Source organism: Budorcas taxicolor, chromosome 16, assembly GCF_023091745.1.
Source record: "Budorcas taxicolor isolate Tak-1 chromosome 16, Takin1.1, whole genome shotgun sequence".
NCBI classification, from domain to species: domain Eukaryota; kingdom Metazoa; phylum Chordata; class Mammalia; order Artiodactyla; family Bovidae; genus Budorcas; species Budorcas taxicolor.
In genome coordinates, this window is record NC_068925.1 from 8,490,610 (window position 1) to 8,512,509 (window position 21,900).

The following is a 21,900-nucleotide window of genomic DNA, read 5'->3' on the forward strand; positions in this document are numbered from 1 at the left end:
TGCAGGGTCCTTATGGGGGAAGGGGTTGGGATGGGCAGTCCCTGCACCCTCTTCTTCCTCTTTTGGTGCCGTCTTCCCATCTAGATGCCTTCTCAGCTAGTCTTCTCTGGGGTGCAGAGAGCCCTTTCTCTGTAACCTCTGTCCCTACTTCTTTGTTCTCTCCACAGTCTGTTTTCTTCTTCCTAATCTGATGTGTGTTTCCTTTTTGGTGGCTGTGTTTACATCCTGTCTCTGTCTTATTTGTGAGTCTGACAGCAGAGACAGTCTCTCAGGAAGGGCACCTAAGCAAAGGAGCAGAGCTCTGCAGGGTGAAGCTGGAGGGGTACTGGGGGCCAGTAGGAACTGCTCTCTTGAGACAGCTCCTGGAGCCTTTTTTCTTTTCATAACCCACATCATAGTGGATTTTAGAAATAAAGACATCACTTTGGAAAACCAGGACTCAACAAAAGTAATTCTTAAATTTCAGATCTCTTTAACTCTTCTTTTTAAAGCAAAATGGATTTCTATGTCTGTCTTTATCCCAGCCTTCTCTTGTTCCAGAGTCCCTCATACCAACTTCTTCCCTTAGGGAAAGGTACTCTGTACCTCCCTACCTTCATCAGACAGGGGAGAAAGGAGATTTCCTTCCCCTATTGCTCAACTAATATAAGAGGGAACTGGAAAATACCCTGTGTCTGGGGTCTGGGTTTCTTCCATGAAAATCTATATCTATGTAGAGAGAGAGGGGAACCTTTTAAAGAGCCAACTAAGACCCTAATGTGTTTCTCATGTGGCTCAGTGGTAAAGAAACTGCCTGCCAATGCAAGAGATGCAGGTTTGATCCCTGGGTCGGGAAGATCTCCTGGAAAGGGAAATGGCAACGCACTCCAGCATTCTTGCCTGGGAAATCCCATGGACAGAGGATCCTGGTGGGCTACAGTCCATGGGGTCACAAAAGAGTTGGACACGACTTAGCAGCTAAACAACAAGATCCTTATGCTCTAGGAATATTTACTAACCTTCCCCTTCAGCCCCTTTCTGCAGTAAAGATTCACTGTTTTAAGCACTGAATTCCAGGAAGGATGGCTGTTGGTAATAGCACCGAGTGGCAGGACAAATCCTGTTGCAGGAATAAACCTGGCTCAGGGCTCTGAAACCGTGCCAGGAAGCTGCCACTGAAGAGGAGAGCCATCCATTTCACCTCCAGTTGTTAAGATACCATTCCCAAGGCCCTAAGAGAAGGTCAAGCTCCCTGTCTGGCATGGGGTGAGGGAGGTCAGATCTGATGCCAGAGGTCCAAGGTGTGTTCCAGAAAGAGACAAAGGGGCTTGTTAGTTTCCCCTTGCTACTACTCAGGGCTGCTTCCTTGCCTACTGACCTGTCCTCTTTGTGTGTGCACCCTAGCAAAGACCCAAGATGGAGTGTCCTTGGAAATCCAGCCACTCGACAGTCAGGAGGGGATCGACAGTGAGGAAAAGGAGAAGAAGGCCGCCAAGCTGCCCAAAAAGGAGAAGTCCGTGCTGCAGGGCAAGCTGACCCGCCTGACTGTCCAGATTGGGAAAGCTGGTGAGTAGGTGGGGCTTTCTCAGTGTGTCCGTCAGTCTTCCTCTTCCTCGCCACTTTGATTACCTCCTCTCTGTACCAACCAGGTCTGGCAGGAAGGAGCCGAAAATTCCAAGTGGCTGGTGCAGTTCAAGAATCTGTGTCCTTCCCTGTGACTGTTGGACCCTTGGCTTTAGCAGAGAGACATGTCTTTCTATTTAGAGTTAAAGGCCCCAAACAAATGGGAGATAAACATTAGCAAGAAGAAAAAAAAAAAAAAAACATTAGCAAGAAGGAAGACTCACCTGCTCAACTATTGGCTTGAAAATTCCTGAAGGGTAGAGAAGGCTGCTGTTGGCTGGGAGCAGTTCTCTAGCATAGGAATGGCCAGGCACAGAACAATGAGTTCAAAATGAGGACTGGAAGGCAAAGAAGACAATGATTAAAGAGGGGCTTTGCAGAGCAGAGGTCACTAAAGGTACTCCTGTGCATCAGGAGAGGAAATAGCTTCTCCATGCCTGACTCTGGAGAGGGTGATGGGGAGGGTGAGGGGAGGGATGGAGCTGGAAGAGGCAGTGAAAGGAAGATTGCTTCCTCAGTGGGTATCCCTCCAAGCAGTCTGTTCCCGCTGTTTACTTCCTTACAGCCCTCTGTGTTCACTACAGAGTCTAGCCCAATGCATCTCTCCATGTGCTGTTCACCTGGGACCTTGTTACGGTGCAGATGCTGACTCAAGCAGTCTGGGTGGGACCTGTGTTCCTAATAAGCCCCTGGGTGGGGCCCGCGCTGCTGCTCTGCTGAGCACATAGTGAGAAGCAGGAACCTGCGGCGATCCACTTGAGCATTCGGCTCCTCGGTCACATCAGCCTGTTTCAAGTGGTTGGTCACCACATGTGGCCAGTGGCTCCCTATTGGACAGTGCAAACAAACAGAGAATACTTTCAGCATCACGGAGTTGACAGAGCGTCAGCCTGGCCTGGTCATTCAGCTCCAGTACCCAGCTAATTTTGACACCATGACACCCCTTGCAAAGAGACAATAGACGAACAAGAGAAACTGAAGTATGAAATCAAATCATTGAGCCTGGCACACAGGTTTGAAGCATTAAACACTTCCTGCCTAAGGCCTCCTGCTGTGCTCCTAATCCCCATCTTATTCTTTAGGGAGAACAGGCCACTGAGGGCTGTCACTGGTCTCTGTGTACTTCCCACATCAAGCGAGGCCAAGGACCAGAAGGAAGCAAGGGAATGCACTACCCTGAGAGTGAAGGCCTTCCTAAAGTTTGCACCCTCGCTCGATGCCTTGCTTGTCCTGACCCAGGATATGCCCTCACTGAAATAATCATCTCTAGCCTTGCTCTGATTTCCCTGACTCACTGGGCCCTCGGGAAAAGCAAAGATATGAATCAGAAAGCAGAACTCTTCCCAGATATTGTGCCACAGGTAGACACAGGTGCCCAAGTATTGATCCCCCAGCTCTCAGAGTAGCCAGGCAATAGGTACAGCAGCTGGAGCCCCCAGGCCAGTTGTTTGCTGACCCAGAGCTTGTTCTTCCATTGTAGGATGTATAGGGTGAGCAGCTGTCACAGTTTGCTGGAGACCTTCTCAGTTCTGGCACTGAAAGTCCCACAGCCCAGGAAACTGCTCAGTCTCAGACAGGCCAGGGTGGTTGGTCCCCCTCTGGTGTGCCGTACCAACACCTCCCTGTGCCTTCGTCTCCTCATAAAAGAGGATGATAGTAGTAACTTATCTCGCAGGATTGTTGTGAGGATTCATGAGTTACTCCCTGGAAGTGCTTGCCTGGCCCATGGTGAGCACTGCCCGAACAGTTGCCATTGCTATTGTCTTCTCTCTGTGCCAGGTCAGGAGACAGGCTGGGAGGCGCTCTTCTGAGGGTTAGTTATGTAGGTGTTGTGCTAACACCACAGGGTGTCGCTGTGAACACATTGTGAATTGCCTGGCGTTCTCAGTCTACTAGAGAAAAAGTCAATAAACTGCTAGGAAAGAGGTAACGGTAGTCACTATGTCATGATTTGTCGGAAGATAGTAGCTCTGAGATAGAATCTTAAAATGCTGCTTTTGGAAAACTGTACCAACCCCCTTATTTATAAATGAGGAAATAGGCTCAGAGAGGGGTCAAGACCAGTCCAAAGCCATGAGTCAAGTTGGCACAGCACCAAAACTAATACCCATGTCTTTAGAATGCAAAATCATGTCTTTCGCCTACACCGTAATGAACAAGTACCAGAGACTAGCTAGGGCCTTGGGGTATGACCAGATAGATATCTGTCTCCAGTTAGGGCCCTAGGAATGCCCTCAAGCCTGGGTTCACATGATTTGTTTCCTGGACAGGTCTGATCATGTCTGCAATCACAGTTCTCATCCTGATTCTGTACTTTGTGATCGACAACTTTGCGATCCAGCACAGACCATGGCTGGCCGAGTGTACCCCCATCTACATCCAGTTCTTTGTCAAGTTCTTCATCATTGGCGTCACGGTGCTGGTGGTGGCTGTGCCTGAGGGGCTGCCCTTGGCCGTCACCATCTCACTAGCCTATTCTGTAAAGGTGAGGCTGGGGTGAGGCTCTGCTCTTTGAGAACACATACCAGAGGGAGGGGCGCCAATCAGCTCTGCTGAAAGGACGGCCACTTTGTCTTCATAAACTCTGGGTGATGCCTTCCGGGGGCACAAGCCGCTGGCACTTTGGAAGGACCACCTGGATCAGTTACATCAACGTTTACCTAACCCAGTAGCATCTTAAGAGGGTTTACAAAAATGGTATCTTGCATTTTTGTATGGGAGCAGGAAATGAAATGCGGAGAGTTGCTGGCTAGAAAATGGCCCTTGACCTGTGTTTTGGAGAGTGCAGCTGGCCCTCTGCAGTCTCATCTATTCTCCTTTGTAGAAAATGATGAAAGACAATAACCTGGTGCGGCACTTGGACGCTTGTGAGACCATGGGCAACGCCACAGCCATCTGCTCGGACAAGACGGGCACGCTGACCATGAACCGCATGAGTGTGGTGCAGGCTTACATTGGAGACACTCATTACCACCAGATCCCAAGCCCTGATGACCTTGTGCCCAAGGTCCTGGACCTTATTGTCAATGGCATTTCCATCAACAGTGCCTACACCTCTAAGATTCTGGTAAGCTCTTCTTTTGCCAGGACACTTAAAATGGGTAGTTGGAAGGAACCATTGATTTTTCTCCCGTTTATTCTGCCTGAATTGCCATCCCAGTTCCCATTTCCCACTCCCCAGTGAACGTGTTTGGGATGAGACTAGGGAATAATCCGTGGAAGTAGATTGGGAGATGGGGTGGGGGAGTGAGGCAGGTAGGAATCTGTGGCTGTGAAATCACCATGGAAAGGCAGGATCTCTAAGAAGAGGCCTCATGCTGATAGCAGAATTGAGCTTATCACGGTTAAATCACTTAGTTTCTGGAAGCTAAGAGAGAGTGTTAGAGGCACCAGCACCAGCCCCACGGCGTCTAAAAAGACCCCAGGCCCCGGGTGGCTCCGGGGCCAGGTCACCACAGCCCGCGGCCCCCTGGGCCTGGGCACACTTGCAAAAGCCCCCTGAGGGAGCCCTCCCCTGGCCGGCCCCTCGCCCAGCCAGCCCACCGGTGCCTTTCTTTCCAGCCTCCAGAGAAGGAGGGCGGCCTGCCCCGGCAGGTGGGCAACAAGACCGAGTGCGCCCTGCTGGGCTTCGTCTCGGACCTGAAGCAGGATTACCACGCCGTGCGCAGCGAGGTGCCCGAGGAGAAGCTCCACAAGGTGTACACCTTCAACTCGGTGCGCAAGTCCATGAGCACAGTCATTGAGAAGCCGGGCGGCGGCTACCGCATGTACAGCAAGGGCGCCTCCGAGATCATCCTGCGCAAGTGAGCCCCCCCAGCTTCTTCCCCCAGGGTCCTCCTGTCAGGGAGGTCTGGGTGTCGGCCCCATGCTGAGCCACCCGGATAGTAGCGGACCCTCCTTCCGGGCGGTAACATCATGACAAGATCTGAGCTTGGCTCTGGCCAAGCCGTACGATTATGTACTTTGGATACTATACTTACACTTCGCAGCTCGAGGCAGATGCTGTCACTATCCCTGTTTTACAGATGAGGAAACAGAGGTGTGGTGAAGTTCAGTAACTTGCTAGAGGCGATACAACTGACAGTGGCCCAGGCAGGGTTCAGACCTGGGCAATCCATGCTTCCATTTCCTATTCTGAAGAGATGATACCCACTTATCTCACAGGGTTACTCTCATTAAATGATTCAGTGTATGAAAAACGCCTTGCACATAGTAAGCACTAGAAATGTTAGTTCTGTGTTCCTTTTCCTTTTCATTCTCAGTTCTGATCACAGGAAGTTGCATAATCAAAGTGGCTAGATGATCCATAGGGCGTTAAAGGTTGACCTATGTAGATACAGGGCCAGTAGCTAAAACCCAGTGCCCCAGCATGGGTTTAGCACCACCATGGGTGACACTCTGTCATTGCCCACACCCTCTGGCCTGAGTCCTCTAGAGACTGGGGATTGAGAATATCTCTCTACCACTGAGAAGCTCAAAAGAGTAGGCGACCCACGAATGGCTCTCGGTGTTGCGTTCCCAGAGGAGCAGGAGCAGGTGACAGGGGAGAGCGACGCACTCTGTCCACCTACCAGCCACCCCACCCTGGGTACAGGGGCTCAGCTCTGGGTGATGAGTGGAGATTTACAGCCACATGGTAGTGTCTTTAGGAGTCATGCAGAGTGGTCAGTGTCTGTAATGTGTGGAAGCACACTGGGCGGGAGGCGGGGTACTGTGTTCTGACTGTGCACCTTCCCAGGTGCAATCGAATCCTGGACAAAAAGGGGGAGGCCATGCCATTCAAGAATAAGGACCGAGATGAGATGGTCCGCACCGTCATCGAGCCCATGGCCTGTGAGGGGCTGCGGACTCTGTGCATCGCTTACCGGGATTTCAATGATGGAGAGCCCCCATGGGACAATGAGAGTGAGATCCTCACTGAGCTGACCTGTATCGCAGTGGTGGGCATCGAGGACCCTGTGCGCCCGGAGGTGAGGCTCTGACTTGGGAACAGGGCTGGGAAGCATGAAGGGAAGTCTTCCAGCAACCACGGCCCCTGCACTGGCCCGCTGTGACCTAATGAGCAACCATGCAGGAGTCACGGGAACTGCGGGACCAGCTCCATTTCTAGCTGTAGGAAACTTAGGCAAGTCACCTAACTGCTTCTCATTTGCGGGGATACATGTTTCTGTGCTTCCTGCTTCACAGAACTCTGTAGCTTACTGAACTAATACAAAGTGGCAATCCCACTTCCTGTGGTTCATGCCATCTATGGGGTGAGAAGCATAGGTTTTACTGGGCTAATAACAGTTTGGCACTTAAGAATAGTGAGGAGATGGAATTAACTGAGACACCAACTTGGGCTCTAGTCACGTCCCTTCAATCAACACATCTTGTCAGGCACCTGTGGAGTAGCTCCACACTACTCTCAACTTTTGGAGGAATGACGGGGTATCATGCAATTGGGAAACTTAAAAGAACTGATGTGGTTGGAGTATGTGCCAGGGGTGGAAGGTAGTTAAAACTTCTGCTGGAAAGGAAGGCAGTGGTAAAATCTCAAAAGGTCCAGCATGCCCTGCTGAGAGATCTAAACTGTGAGTGAGAGAAGGAGCTTTTACACCTGGCTCCCGAGACAGAGCTCCCCTTCTGCTCGTGGTGCGTGCATTCATGCCAAGTCGCTCAGTCGTGTCTGAGTGCGCCCCCGTGGACTATAGCCCATCAGGCTCCTCTGTCCATGGGATTCTCCAGGCAAGAATCCTGGAGTGGGCTGCCATGCCCTCCTCCAGGGAATCTTCCCAACCCAGGGATCAAACCTATGCCTCCTGCATTGGCAGGCGGGTGCTTTACCACTGGCGCCACCTGGGAAGCCCTCAACTCATGGTGCAATAAGGCAAATTCAAATGTGAGTTTCATGGGTAGGAGAGAAGTAAGGTGGCACCAAGCAATACAAAGCTGACCAGACTTGGCTCTTGCCGCGTGGTTCTACTTCCAGGGTGCCTCTCCTGTCCGCAGTGAGGGACAGCTGAGCAGAAGCCGATGGCCAGGCCTCGCCACCCCCAGCTCTCCTCTCCGCTTGCTTCACTCTCCGCAGGTGCCAGAAGCCATTGCCAAGTGCAAGCGAGCGGGCATCACTGTCAGGATGGTGACAGGGGACAACATCAACACAGCCCGTGCCATCGCCACCAAGTGCGGCATCGTGACACCCGGGGACGACTCTCTGTGCTTAGAAGGCAAAGAATTCAATCGCCTCATCCGCAACGAGAAGGGCGAGGTGAGCTTTAGGTGGTGGGAATCAGAGCCTTCTCCTTCATTAGGGGAAGGCTGATGCATGTGTAAGGCATCCAGGACAGGTGGGAGAAAGTAGATGGTTTTTAAATTAAAATCTATTCATAGTGAGACGTGCCTTTTGCCAAAGCTGCTCAGACAGTAAAATTGGGAACTTTTTCTTCTCACTGGATTCATTCACAAGCTACCTTGGAGACTCACTTTTCACATCTCCCCATTTTCTCCAGTCGTGGGATGATTTTCCCGGATTTTCCTCTACCCCGCCCCTCCTGTGCCACTGCCCTGTGACTGGCAGGGGCTCGGGCTGGGGACAGGGTATGATCTGGGTGTGGGAAGGCCACAGCTTCTGGTCTAAGTAGAGATCGAAGCGAAGACCTCAGAGGCACTACTTCAGCCAACAGCGAAGGGTCCCATCTTCCGTCTCGGGTCTCAAAACTAGGGGGTTGGCTCCCAGGGAGGGAATCGGGAGGAAAAGGAGACAAGCAGGGCCTGAACGGTCATTGTCCGTGAACCCGCTCTCGGAGCCGAGCTGGCTGCTTCGCCTCCGCTGGAGGCCAGGGTCACGCTCCTAGAGGGCCCTGGGACATGAGCTGCCCCGGGAGCTTGGCGCTTGTGGACTTTCCTGGCAGTTGCTCTGAGCTTGACTGACCCAGGTGTGTCTGCTACTGCAGGTGGAGCAGGAGAAGCTGGACGAGATCTGGCCTAAGCTCCGAGTGCTGGCGCGGTCTTCCCCCACTGACAAGCACACGCTGGTGAAAGGTGAGGTCGGCTCCTGAGCAGGTGCCTGGGATAGAGGAAGGCAGACCAGGGCGAGCACAGATACAGAACCAAAGCCAAAGCAACTCTCCATCCTGAATAGGGAGGCCTAGGAGAGCTTCCCAGCTCATGGGAAGAACATGCAGGTTAGCAAACATCTGAGCACCTGGTGAGTATAAGCTATATGATGAAGTCGTTTTTAAACATCATCATATCTTGCTTGTCGATAGTACTGGGAATTAGGCAATACAGGTTAAGCTCTTCCCATTCTGCAAAAAAGAAAGTTTGAGGCTGAGACGACACGTAACTTATCCGGATTGCCCAACTGGTAAATGAACTGGTAAATAGATTGTTCAGCCTCTGGGTCTCTGCCTTCAGATCGTGCAGTGCTTTTTCGACTGCATAATAGCTGTCTTGATGTACCGGACAGGATATCCAATGAGGTCAGGCTTTCTTGGCTTAGATTGCTACCTGTGAGACAATTTACTGCCCTTTGGTGACGCTATGAAACCTCCAGCATAGGGAAAAAGAAGGACAGAGCGTAAAAAGGGAGGTAGTGACAGGGATTAGAGAGGAAGACCAAAAAGCATCTTTTGTGGGAAAGCGGCCCCCGACCTCACTGTGGTGCGCCTGTCTCCCCAGGCATCATCGACAGCACTGTCGGGGACCAGCAACAGGTGGTGGCTGTCACCGGTGACGGCACCAATGACGGGCCGGCTCTGAAGAAAGCAGACGTTGGTTTTGCCATGGTAAGCAGCTCAGCGTAGCATCTCTCTCTGCCTGCAAGCTGCCTGCGCCAGAAGGAAGCCCAGACAGGCTCTGGTACCCTTCTGCTTCCTGGACCATCATAGCCTGCTTTGTGCTCTTTTCTCTAACTCCATCTCACCTGCCTGCCTGGCCAATAATAATAGATCTAATGAGGGAGTCATGAAGTATGAAGACAGGGAAATCATGAGGTTTCATTACCCAGGAAAATAAGACAAACTGAAACTTACCCATGAATATGATCATATTGTCTGCCTAGGCACACTATAGAAAATTCACATTCTACATGGAAAGTGTTTATTCTGTAGTTAGCACTATTCATCACTCTGTTTATGAGGCCAGGAGCATCAGAGTCACTTAGAAAGTTCATTTAAAATCACATATGTCAAGGTTTGACAGTCAGCTATCTTGATTCAGTAGCATCTGGGCCAGGTCCCCAGAATGTATGTTGTTCAGTTGCTAAGTTACGTACGACTCTTTGCGACCCCGTGGAGTTTGCTCAAACTCTTGTCCATCGAATCGGTGATGCCATCCGACCATCTCATCCTCTGTCGTCCCCTTCTCCTCCTGCCCTCAGTCTTTCCCAGCATCACGGTCTTTTCCAATGAGTCAGCTCTTCACATCAGGTGGCCAAAGTATTGAAGCTTCACCTTCAGCATCAGCCCTTCCGATGAATATTCAGGGTTGATTTCCTTTAGGATGGATTTGTTTGGTCTCCTTGCTGTCCAAGGGACTCTCAAGAGTCTTCTCCAACACCGCAATTTGAAAGCATTAATTCTTTGGACCTCAGCCTTCTATATGGTCCAGTCTCACATCCATACATGACCACTGGAAAAACCATAGCCTCGACTAGACGGACCTTTGTTGGCCAAGTAATGTCTCCGCATTTTAATATGCTGTCTAGGTTGGTCATAGCTTTTCTTTCAAGGAGCACGCGTCTTTTAATTTCGTGGCTACAGTCACCATCCACAGTGATTTTGGAGCCCAAACAGAAATCTTTACGTGTTTCTAAATAGGTACACTTGTTGATTCTAATGCTCAGGGACACTTAGAAGCCCTCAGATAGCAAAGTACATTCTCACATTCAAGTAGGTAATGATTGTAAGCTTCCCATACATTTTGAACTGTTGGTGATTTTTAAGCAGTAGAAGGTGATTCAAGAAATCTATCTTTAGGGTGCTCTCTTTACCCAGAAAACAAAATTTAAAAGTTTTTATCCTAGGGAAATTCAAGAACATACAAAAATAGAATAGTTTATTGAATCCCCGGGTACCTATTACCCAGAATAAATCTTGCTGGGTGGGCCAGTGTTGTCCCACACATACACATTTCCCCTTCTCCAGCTGGATTACTCTGAAACATTTCCAAGATGTTATATCATTTCATCTAGTATGTGTCTCTGGAAGAGAACTATGTATCAATAAAATATATTTAAAAGAACCATTGTCTCACAGCAATATTGATTCCTTGCTGCTGCTGCTGCTGCTGCTAAGTCGCTTCAGTCGTGTCCGACTCTGTGCGACCCCATAGATGGCAGCCCACCAGGCTCCCCCGTCCCTGGGATTCTCCAGGCAATAACACTGGAATGGGTTGCCATTTCCCATTCCAGTGCATGAAAGTGAAGAGTGAAAGTGAAGTCGCTCAGTCATGTCCGACTCTTAGCGACCCCATCGACTGCAGCCTACCAGGCTCCTCTGTCCATGGGATTTTCCAGGCAAGAACACTGGAGTGGGTTGCCATTTCCTTCTCCAGATTCCTTGCTATCATTAGCTATCTAGTCCGTGTTCACATTTCTTTTCATAAGATTTTTGTTCTTCTAAATTTATTTGTCCAAATCGGAATCCAAACAAGATCCATACACTGTGGTTGGTTGATATATCTCTTAAATGTATGAATCTATAATAGCAGTTCCTGAAGTGTGCTCTTCCGCCTCTGCCTGGAAACCTACAGAAATGCAGATTTTTCAGGCCTCGCCCCAGATCTACCGAGTGAGAAACCTTGCAGTGGGGCCCAGCACTCCGTGCTTGAACAGGCCCTCTGGGTGATCCTCACGCACCCTAAAGTTTGAGAACCACTGACCCCACAGGACCTATGTGTCAGGGGTTCCCAAGACCACCCTTCACATTTGTGGATTCACTGGAAGGGCGCAGGGGACGCAGCCTCCAGCTGTACTCATGGCTAAGATTTAATCCACTGGTATACTAAGAATCTAGTAAAACAGAGTCACAGACAGGGTCTGGAATCCACATGCAGGCTTGCTATGATTGCTCCCTGCTGTGAGGGGGTCAAAAAGAGCACCTGCTTTCCGTAGCAATGAAAATGTAGCGATGCAGGTGATGTTTCTGCCCGGAGAGATGCATCAGAGATTTGGCACCCTAGAGTTCTATTAAGGTTGGCCATATAAGCACCATCAACCGTGCATATTCTAAGATTCCAGACTCCTAGAAGGAAGCAGGTTTTCAATGGAAAATAAGAAAAATTAGTGAATTGCTAACTGATTTTCAGTTAATGTTGACTGAGCACATTCTGAGAGCCAAGTTACCAGATGCCAACCAAGTGCCAGCCTTGCAAACAGACCTTTCACAAGATAGTCTCAACCATGCTGTGTTAATTCTTTTCTTCACAAACCCTTGCATCTTTTTCCCTAGCTATTTAATTTTGAAGGAAACAGTTTGTTTTCCTATGTAGGATATACCACGTCATGGATTTTGTTGATTATATCCTTATGTCTTTTAAAGTGCCCTTGTATTTCCTATAAAGTAGCATTTAGTTCTATGAGCAGTCAGATTCTACACCCCATCTTTCACTAAGGGCTGCAATATGACAATGTTCTGATTTTCTTTCTTTATTAACTTGAATACTTCTATAAAAAGAAAATTACCTTCATCAACTCTTTGGCTCAGCTCCTATGTGAAAGATAGGTTAAATGCTTGATTTTTCTCCACTATTTACCAGTTCCCAGAGCAATGAGTTGATTTTGGGGGGATCCTCCAAAGTTGTCCAATGAACCTCATGTGAAGAGTTGACTCATTGGAAAAGACTCTGATACTGGGAGGGATTGGGGGCAGGAGGAGAAGGGGATGACAGAGGATGAGATGGCTGGATGGCCTCACCAACTCAATGGATGTGAGTTTGAGTGAACTCCTGGAGTTGGTGATGGACAGCAAGGCCTGGCGTGCTGCAATTCATGGGGTCGCAGAGTCGGACACGACTGAGCTCCTGAACTGAACTGAACTGAAACTACTAAAAGTTAATTGTTTCTTAAAATATCATTATGAGCTCATATTCTTTTAAATATATGTGATGTGTTTCCGCCCATTGCCCGTATTGTCATTTTGATGTTCACACTGACCCACCATTAGCCTCTCCCACTCTGCTGAGCACTGTGAGTGTGACCTCAGCTCTCTGTGGAATAGCGCTCTCGGCCTCTTGCACGGTGAGATGTTCTACATCCGTTGTGCATGTTTCTAGTCCTAGATCTAGAATCATCCACTTTTCAGAGGAGTTCTGCGTTGCTTTAGTGAGAAATGGCATTTAGAGAACACAATCTGAATGTCAGGGTGTTCTTTACTTCTGAGTAAATTATTGTTTCTAGAACTTTTCAGTGGACAAAGCTAGGAAATACATCTTTTATATTGCTTTTTGGTTTTGTGTTTCTTTGTTTTAAAGGTAGAATGCTTCATGAATTCATATTGGCATTTCCAATTCAAATTTAGAATTCTAGAACCAACTTCCTAATTTTACTTCCCTGATTTTACATTGATCTAAGGGTATTAACGTAATTATTATTGGCTTTATCCTAATATATATGGAATAGTCTCAAGAGAGCAATAATAATACAATTACTGTACTAAAAACAGGTAAAGATTTTTCTTATAGTTCTTTTTATCCTGTAGGTATATCCTACTACAGATGTAGGATCAAAGTACTGTGGTTTTCAGAAAGTCACCTAGAACTTTTCATTTTGTGTGGTTTGCTATCAGCTGGTTATACCACTTCATTATATCATGTGTTGGGCTGGTTTCTTTTTTTCCATTTTTGAGATTGCTTATTTTACACTTAATGTTGTTTTACACCTATACGAAGTAGTTACATGATTCTAAACTAAAATATATGGAACAAGGTCTGTTTATAGAAGTCTAGCCTCCATCCCTGTCACCTCCAGCCTATTGCCTCCTTCTTAATCCCACAGATAGCATCTTTGATTTTTAGTTTATCCTTCTGTTCGCTCCTTTAAAAATACAATCAAATGTGTAGTATCTTCATATCCCGTTCTCTTAAATAAGGGACACTTGCTATGTTTATCTGTACACACACTATATACTCTTTTTTCCCCACCTTGCTGTTTTTCATTTAACAACCTAACTTGGAGATTATTCCATAGTAGTACAATGTAAAGACATCCTTTCTTTCTTTCTTTTTTCTTTCTCTTCTTTCTTTTCCCAGTGCATAGTACAGAATTGTGTGGATATATTAGAGAATCTTTTGAAAGGGAAATTGAATTATATAGTATATCTAACAGATATTCATTTGTTGCAATCTGGATAGGAAAATAATACTACCAGGTAAACATAACAAATAATCTAATGGTACAGGTCAGATTCACAAACAAGCTTCTCTGTAGGTTTTAGGGGTTATAAGACATGGCATAGAAGTACGGTCTGGGGATGTTAGGAACAGTTTTGTTTAGCAAGCAGGGCTTAATTAATTTACGGGGCCTTTAGGATAGATATCAGACATGACTGAGCAACTTTCACTTCATTAAGGATAGATAGGATTTAAATGGAAGGGGAAAGAGGATGCTCCAGGCTTGGACAAAGGGTGCAAGTGGAAGACTGAACTCTCGAAGTGAGTGAGAGAATTCAGGGAGTCGTGAATAAATCAGTAGGCTTTGAGCAGAAACCTTATATAAGAGCAGTTTAGAAAATGAACCACAGTTCACTTGTTGAAGGCTTTGACTACCAGATTAGAAAGTTTAGTGTTTCTCAAGCACTGCTTTCAACCACTGGTATGTCTATTTACAAACCTTGAGTGGCAAAGAGTTGGACACGACTGCGCGTCTAAACTGAACTGAACTGAGTGGTTACCTGGAAATAGGATTTTGAATAAGGACAGGATATCTGAACCGTGCTGCTAGACTGCTCCTTCTAGGAAAGAACGTAGAGTGACTTCAAGGTGTGGGGGACATAAGGATTTAAAGTGGATATTTAATTTGAAGGTAGAACAGAAAGGACCTTTCCCCTGTCTTCTAATTGCTCTCTAAGCTGGAGAAGTAGATGGGACAGGAGACCGGAAAATCAAAGGCGACTGTGATTTCCGGCCTCAGTTCAGGGGTGCGGTGCTGGCACCGTGGAACATCAAAGGCGACTGTGATTTCCGGCCTCAGTTCAGGAGTGCAGTGCTGGCACCGGGGAATATCAAAGGCGACTGTGATTTCCGGCCTCAGTTCAGGGGTGCGGTGCTGGCACCGTGGAATATCAAAGGCGACTGTGATTTCCGGCCTCAGTTCAGGGGTGCGGTGCTGGCACCGTGGAACATCAAAGGCGACTGTGATTTCCGGCCTCAGTTCAGGAGTGTGGTGCTGGCACCGTGGAACATCAAAGGCGACTGTGATTTCCGGCCTCAGTTCAGGAGTGCGGTGCTGGCACCGTGGAATATCAAAGGCGACTGTGATTTCCCGCCTCAGTTCAGGAGTGCGGTGCTGGCACCGTGGAATATCAAAGGCGACTGTGATTTCCATCCTTAGTTCGGGAGTGTGGTGCTGGCACCGTGGAATATCAAAGGCGACTGTGATTTCCCGCCTCAGTTCAGGAGTGCAGTGCTGGCACCGTGGAATATCTAAGGTGACTGTGATTTCCAGCCTCAGTTCAGGAGTGCAGTGCTGGCACTGTGGCCTGGTGCCCTTTTGCACACGTGACAGTGGCACATTCCCCTTCCTTTCCTCTAGGGGAGAAGACCAGAACACGCTGGTTTAGTCTGTGGAGCTCGTGTGGCTGCTGTGCCCTCTGGTGTTTGTGCCGAGTTCTGAAGCTTCTTGGAGTTGAGGAAATGGGTTCCGAGTACAGATGAGCTCCTTTTCCAGTTCCTCACTGTTTTCCTCCCCCCTCTTACCTAAGGGTATTGCAGGCACAGACGTGGCAAAGGAGGCCTCCGACATCATCCTAACAGACGACAACTTCACCAGCATCGTGAAGGCAGTGATGTGGGGGCGGAACGTCTACGACAGCATCTCCAAGTTCCTGCAGTTCCAGCTCACTGTCAACGTGGTGGCCGTGATCGTGGCCTTCACTGGAGCCTGCATCACCCAGGTGGGATGAGCTGAGATGGGAGGGATGGGGCTGGGGCCAAGAAACAAGGGGTGTGACGTTACAGTGTGTCGGCTGAGGAGCAAGGCCCAGCGTTTCTGCAGGGGTGTTGGGGCAGGAGTTCGCTCTCCCGAGTCCATCTGCTCCTGTGGGAGGATGATCATGTATCTACCATTAATGCAGCACTTACCTGTTAGCCAGCATGCTAAGCACTTATTTGGGGTTCTCTGATCTTCATAAACAGCCTTGTAGAATAGGCATTATCCCCGTTTTACAAAGAGGTTAAATAAGTTTCCAAGTGTGACTCAGCTGGATAGCAGGAGGTAGGCCCTTTCAGGGGCAAAGGTGAGGCTGACGAGTGAGGTGAGGGGTCGTCTGCAAGGAAAGCTAAAAGGAGTGGTGGTTCTTCCTGCCAGGATTCCCCACTGAAGGCCGTGCAGATGTTGTGGGTTAATCTAATCATGGACAGCTTTGCCTCACTGGCCCTGGCCACAGAGCCTCCTACAGACTCTCTGCTGAAGCGCCGGCCCTACGGGCGCAATAAGCCTCTGATCTCGCGCACCATGATGAAGAACATCCTGGGTCACGCCGTCTATCAGCTCACCGTCATCTTTTTCCTTGTCTTTGCGGGTGAGCCACGGGGAGGTTGGGGAGGGTGGGGTGGGGGCCAGCGTGTAGAGTGCGAGAAGGAGATGGGCAGAGAGGGGCCCGAGAGGAGGAGGGCCCAGGCTGAGTCAGTGGGGCAGGAGCCTCTTCGCGCACTGGGTGCACCTCTGTTCCCACGCCGTGGTGCATTATGGCATTCTCTGACTCCTCTTAAGAATCTCTCAGGGGTAACTTTATGATACCTTTCTTGAGATCATGAAACTGAAGCTTAGGTCACATATTGAGTAAATAGCAGCACTGTGTTTCAAACCTATGTCTGCCAGACTCTAGCACGTGTAGTTTTACCACCATGCATTGCCACAAGAAGGCAGATATTGATGGAACAAACTGAGAGAGAAGGTCAGAAATGCTGAGACCAGGGCTAACACTGAAAACGCCTGGTGACCGTGTGGCTCGGACACTGACCGGTTAGAGTGGACACCAACCCTAAGCAAAAGTGAGGCCCCACTCATCTGTCTTGACTCAACCTCAGCCCTCCCTGAGAGTGTACTCAATCTTCCGGTGCACCCCTCTCCCAACTAGGTGAGAAATTCTTTGACATTGACAGCGGAAGGAGAGCGCCTCTGCATTCTCCGCCCAGCCAGCACTACACTATTATTTTCAACACCTTCGTGCTCATGCAGCTCTTCAACGAAATCAACTCCCGCAAGATCCACGGGGAGAGGAACGTCTTCTCGGGCATCTTCCACAATCTCATCTTCTGCTCAGTGGTGCTGGGCACATTCATCGGCCAGGTGAGATTCCAGCTAGGATTGGGGTAGAAGGTCTGGGAAAATAAAGGCCAGACGCTGGAAGCCAGGATTGCCTGGGTGCCCCAGAAGAGGGCTAGGGACTTAGGCTGCGGGTTGCACCCTTTGGGTTTCCCAGCTGGCTCTCATTTGCTCATTTCTCTAGAATTGGATCCCTCTTATGTCGAGTGCTCCAGTGCACGGCAGCATGTTGGTAGTGAATAAAATAAAATTTGTAGAATTCTTTCCTTAACTTTCTAGAACACAGAAATTTAACACAGTGACTGGGAGGAAGGTCACTGTCTTGTAACCCCTTTCATGCCCCGTACCGGCGCACTTGAAATGTGCATACAGGTGCCGAATAGGCGTCTCTCTGTCCCTGCCGCTTTGTTCTGGAAGGGCTCATGGTACAAAATGCTACACGATTCAAGAGTAAAGGAGAAGAAATGGCATGATGCCATGTGCAGTTGCAGATAAGCCTGATGTCGACTCTGCGGGGCTGGAGTCAAGGGCATGACTGCCCTGCTGGGGAAAAGATCGAGCACCTTTCCTCTTGCCACCGTCAGAGATGTCCCAAGACAGGTGCCATGCAAGAGGTGACGAGCACAAGAGTGTCTGCCTCTTCCTCACTCGCACACTTCCTAAGTTTCCCTTCTCTATCACTGTTGGCTTCCGTCACAGGAAGCCCTTAGCTCCCTTTGATCCCCTCGCCTTTGCATTAATAGTGTTCATAGTGACTGGAAACTCCCCGTCAGAAGGCTCTGCAAAGACTGTTGGTGTCTCTCTTCCCTTCCCCCCATCTGGGTCTCTTCTTTCTCCTTCCCCAACAAGCAGACCAGGGTTTGCACCGCAGGGATCCTGGGGCAGGGAGCTGACGTGGCTTTGGTGGTCTTGACTAGAGGGCTGGCTACCTGTTACTTGCCTCCCAGTCACAGGCCGCCTCTTTGTCTGTTCTAGATCATCATCGTGGAATTTGGGGGCAGACCATTCAGTTGTACAAAACTCACCCTGTCCCAGTGGTTCTGGTGCCTCTTCATTGGTCTTGGAGAGCTGTTGTGGGGCCAGGTGAGTACGGACACAGCCTTCCCGCGGTCGCACAGCCAGCAGACCTCCCCTCCCCTAGATGAGATGGAGCAAGCGGCTTTGGAGACCCCCAGCTCCAGACCTTCATGCTCTGCTTCCCCATTCCCTCTGCCACCAGGCTTTCAGGTTCTTTCCATCCTGAAGGATTCCAAGCCAAATGATTAGTGCCTGGCACTTCAGAGCCTTCTGATTGCTTCTCGAATCATGCCTGGAGACAGACAAATCCCTTAGCTTCTCTGAGATGGAAGTGGAAATTTTCAGTGCTGATTTTGCTAAAAAGGAAAAAGTAAGGGTCTTAGAAGCAGAAGCATTTACAAAGCCCGTGTCTGCAGTGAAGCTGCAGTCTGGCTGTGCGTGCTCTGCCTCATGCAGCAGGACTCCCTTGCCTCTGCTGTTTGTCACCGTCACCTTATCCAGGATGAATGCCTGACCATCACCTAAGATAAATTCAGACTCACGTGGTCTCTAGAGAAGCATTATAGCGCATGGTTCAAAGCCCAGACTTTGCAACTGACTACCTTGGTTTGAATCCTGGTTTTTTACAAACTGAATCATAGTGAGTACATTTCTTAGCAGCTCTGCCTCAGTTTCTTCAACTCAGGATAGCAAGGCCATTGTGAATCATTCTTAATCAGCAACCCAGTTTCCATATAGAAATGACTTAGACAAATGTCTAATACCTTGTAAATACGCAGTAAATGTTAGCTATTAACATTATAATAATATAATCAGGTATGATAAGAGTTTGATTCCTTCCCTAATACCACTTTACAACTTCCCCTCATCATTAATTCTGCCCTGGGCTCTGCTTCTGCTTTGTAGACCCCGGGTCTCCACTGATCGGTGCCCAGCCACCTGAGTAATGGAGGCTTTGCTCTAACTGGTCCCAAAGTTTCCTCCTAGGACTGTAGGCTTTCCCGCATAGACCTGCTGGTTATTTCTTCCATACCTCCTAGTTGCCTCCCTGATGAACCCCTATCCCAGTTCCTAACACACGTCCCTCCAACTTGCTCTGTTTGCTGTTCGTTTACCAGTGGGTCCCTAAAGCTTTCTTGTTTCATGTACTGTTTGAAACACTCACCTGGATCGAGTTTCACATGTGGCCACGTGGCCTTGAAGCCTTCCTTCTGTATCACAACAGCTCCTTCCAGCATCCGAAAGCAGCATGTGGACGTTCTGTTTCAAACGTTTGACTCCACGTAGGACTGCTCACGCGGCCCCCCTTTCGCAGCTGAGCCCTGTCTGCTCCTCTTCTTGTTTGTAAAGGAGAGCTGACCGGCAGGCACTGAGCTTACTGAGTGGTTCACTTTGAATCGCAAGCCCGAGCTTCTGCTCCATGTCCTCTGAGAATATGCATATGTCCCTTCTTCTGTGGGCTGCCCCATCCACTTTCTCACCTGAAGCCCAGGAAGACCTTCAGGGTCCTCTCACTGTAGTTTTATAAAGGAGGAATCACTTAGCATGTGGAAACTGAGAAGAGGACCCCTCCTCTCTGACAGCCTTCCGTCCCCCTTGTGCACACACGCACGTTGTGACCGTTTTGTCCCCAGCCATGTTTTGCCCCAGATGCTTGTCTGTGTCCCCTCCCACTGTGTACTACGCATTCCCACTGTGTACCCTGCATTCCCACCGTGTACCACACATTCCCACCGTGTACCACACATTCCCACCGTGTACCACACATTCCCACCGTGTACCACACATTCCCACCCTATACCGCGCATTCCCACTGTGTAGCACGCATTCACACTGTGTACCACACATTCCCACCGTGTAGAATGCATTCCCACCCTATACTACGCATTCCCACCGTGTACTGCGCATTCCCACCGTATACCACACATTCCCAGCCTTTAGCACGCATTCCTGCCGTGTATCACGCATTCCCTTAAGAGACAGACGGCAAAATGAAAAGAGAACCGAGACAGGAGGAGGAGAATAAAGTGTGTCACAAGGCAGATGCTGGTCAGACACTGGAATGTACGTTCTCCTTCGAGCGTCCGCAAGCGCAGACAGCTGGCTGGGCCCTGGGAGATGCTGGCCCAGGCGGGCTGGTGCTTCTCTCTCTGCTCTCCCTCCCAGGGAGACGGGTGCTGGGGCCCAGCGTGACTTGCCCAGAGCCTGGCGCACGCGGCCGAGTGACAGCTCTTCTCGCCCTGATCCTGGCGTCTCCCCTTCTGCTGCACCTGCTCTCAGGTCATTTGCACGATACCTACCCAATCCCTGAAGTTCCTGAAGGAGGCTGGGCACGGCACCACCAAAGAGGAGATCACCAAGGATGCTGAGGGGCTGGATGAGATCGACCACGCAGAGATGGAGCTGCGCCGAGGCCAGATCCTCTGGTTCCGGGGCCTGAACCGTATCCAGACTCAGGTATGGTGATGGTGGCCTGTGCTTGCCCTGGAGGAGGAATCCCATCCGTCTTTATTGGGAGGTGTTGGGAGGGCAGTAGTTCTTGGTGGCCAGTGTCTCTACCCTTCTTAAGGCCCTCTCACTGGTGGGTAGCCCAAGCTCCCTTGCTTCAAGTTAGACAGAGGCAGAGGCGGCCGTTTGGGCTCCTCTGAGAGGAGAGTGATCGTGGAGAGCCGAGAGCACAGGACCCCAGCTGCTAGCATGGTCCTCTAGCTTTGGGTTTATCTGAAGGCCGCTTCCCACCCTTCACAGGTAGGCATCTTCCTGCTTACAGTCTCTTGTAAGCACTAGGCCTAACCTCCGGTGGGAAATGTTCAGTCTTTCCTGACCCTGCAGAAGAAAGGGTTCAGACAGTATCTCTGCACCATCATCCCCAGCAGACATTTACTGTACATCCTCAAGCGGCTATTAAGGGAATGTAGATGTTATCTGGAGGATCTTTGTAAAAGAAACTCACCCTTTTATGTCTTCCCCACTCAAAATGTAAGACCATGATGGGGAACCTTATTGCTAAGTGTATATAAATCACAGTAGTCTCTGAGTGCCTGAGTGTCTTTTACAGGTTCAGATTTTCTCCCCAGAAAAGAAGAGGCTATAATTTCTTCACACCATTTCCCTTCCTGCGATCTCTGAAATGGGCTAGAAGCTGCTCCTGCTGCTCAGAAGTGCCATGCCTCTAGCCCTGCAGTAACTTCTTCTCCCCACCTTTCATGCAGCAGCTGTAGCTACCTTTTCCTGGGTAAAGGGCCTGGTCTAGGCACTTCCCTATTCTTCCCTCACATACCTCTATTGTGTTAGTCCTAAAATTTCCTGTCTCAGGGAACTGGAAATCCCCAAGTTCTCAAAGGTGTTCTCCAGAGAACAGGCCTATGCCTCTCTGCAGATTGGCTAGAGATCCCAGAAGTAAATTTCACCCTCTAAATAGCACTGCAGGTGGTTTCAAAAGTTCCTTCGTCAAGCCCACCACTTTCTAGGGAAGAAAGGTGAAATGAATATTCTAAGGTAGAGACAGTGATCGCCCCTTATCCATGACTTTGCTTTCCTTGGTTTCAGTTACCTGTGGTCACCCACAATCTGAAAATATTAAGTGAAAAATACCACAAATAAATAACTTGTAAGTTTTCCATTTTATGCCATTCTGAGTAGCTGATGAATCTCATACTGCCCCACTCTATCCTGCCCTGGATGTAAATCACTCCATTGCCTATCATATCCTCACTATATCAGCTACTTGCCCATCAGTCTAGGAAAAAGCATAGTGTATACAGGATTTCACACTATCTGCGATTTCAAGCACCCACTGGGGGTCTTGGGATTTA

General features: G+C 49.2%; 1 protein-coding gene across 1 annotated transcript in view; it reads left to right on the top strand.

The window, feature by feature from the left end:
• Window positions 1-21,900, top strand: part of LOC128061892 (plasma membrane calcium-transporting ATPase 4-like) — a 49,362-nt gene that overhangs the window by 19,554 nt on the left and 7,908 nt on the right. Inside the window, exons 7-19 of the mRNA XM_052654293.1 lie at window positions 1,384-1,545; window positions 3,873-4,087; window positions 4,427-4,669; window positions 5,164-5,405; window positions 6,341-6,572; window positions 7,673-7,852; window positions 8,538-8,625; window positions 9,265-9,371; window positions 15,504-15,695; window positions 16,109-16,322; window positions 16,881-17,092; window positions 18,044-18,151; window positions 20,366-20,542. Of these exons, the coding sequence (XP_052510253.1) occupies window positions 1,384-1,545; window positions 3,873-4,087; window positions 4,427-4,669; window positions 5,164-5,405; window positions 6,341-6,572; window positions 7,673-7,852; window positions 8,538-8,625; window positions 9,265-9,371; window positions 15,504-15,695; window positions 16,109-16,322; window positions 16,881-17,092; window positions 18,044-18,151; window positions 20,366-20,542 (2,372 nt within the window). The remainder of the gene's footprint in view (window positions 1-1,383; window positions 1,546-3,872; window positions 4,088-4,426; window positions 4,670-5,163; window positions 5,406-6,340; window positions 6,573-7,672; window positions 7,853-8,537; window positions 8,626-9,264; window positions 9,372-15,503; window positions 15,696-16,108; window positions 16,323-16,880; window positions 17,093-18,043; window positions 18,152-20,365; window positions 20,543-21,900) is intronic.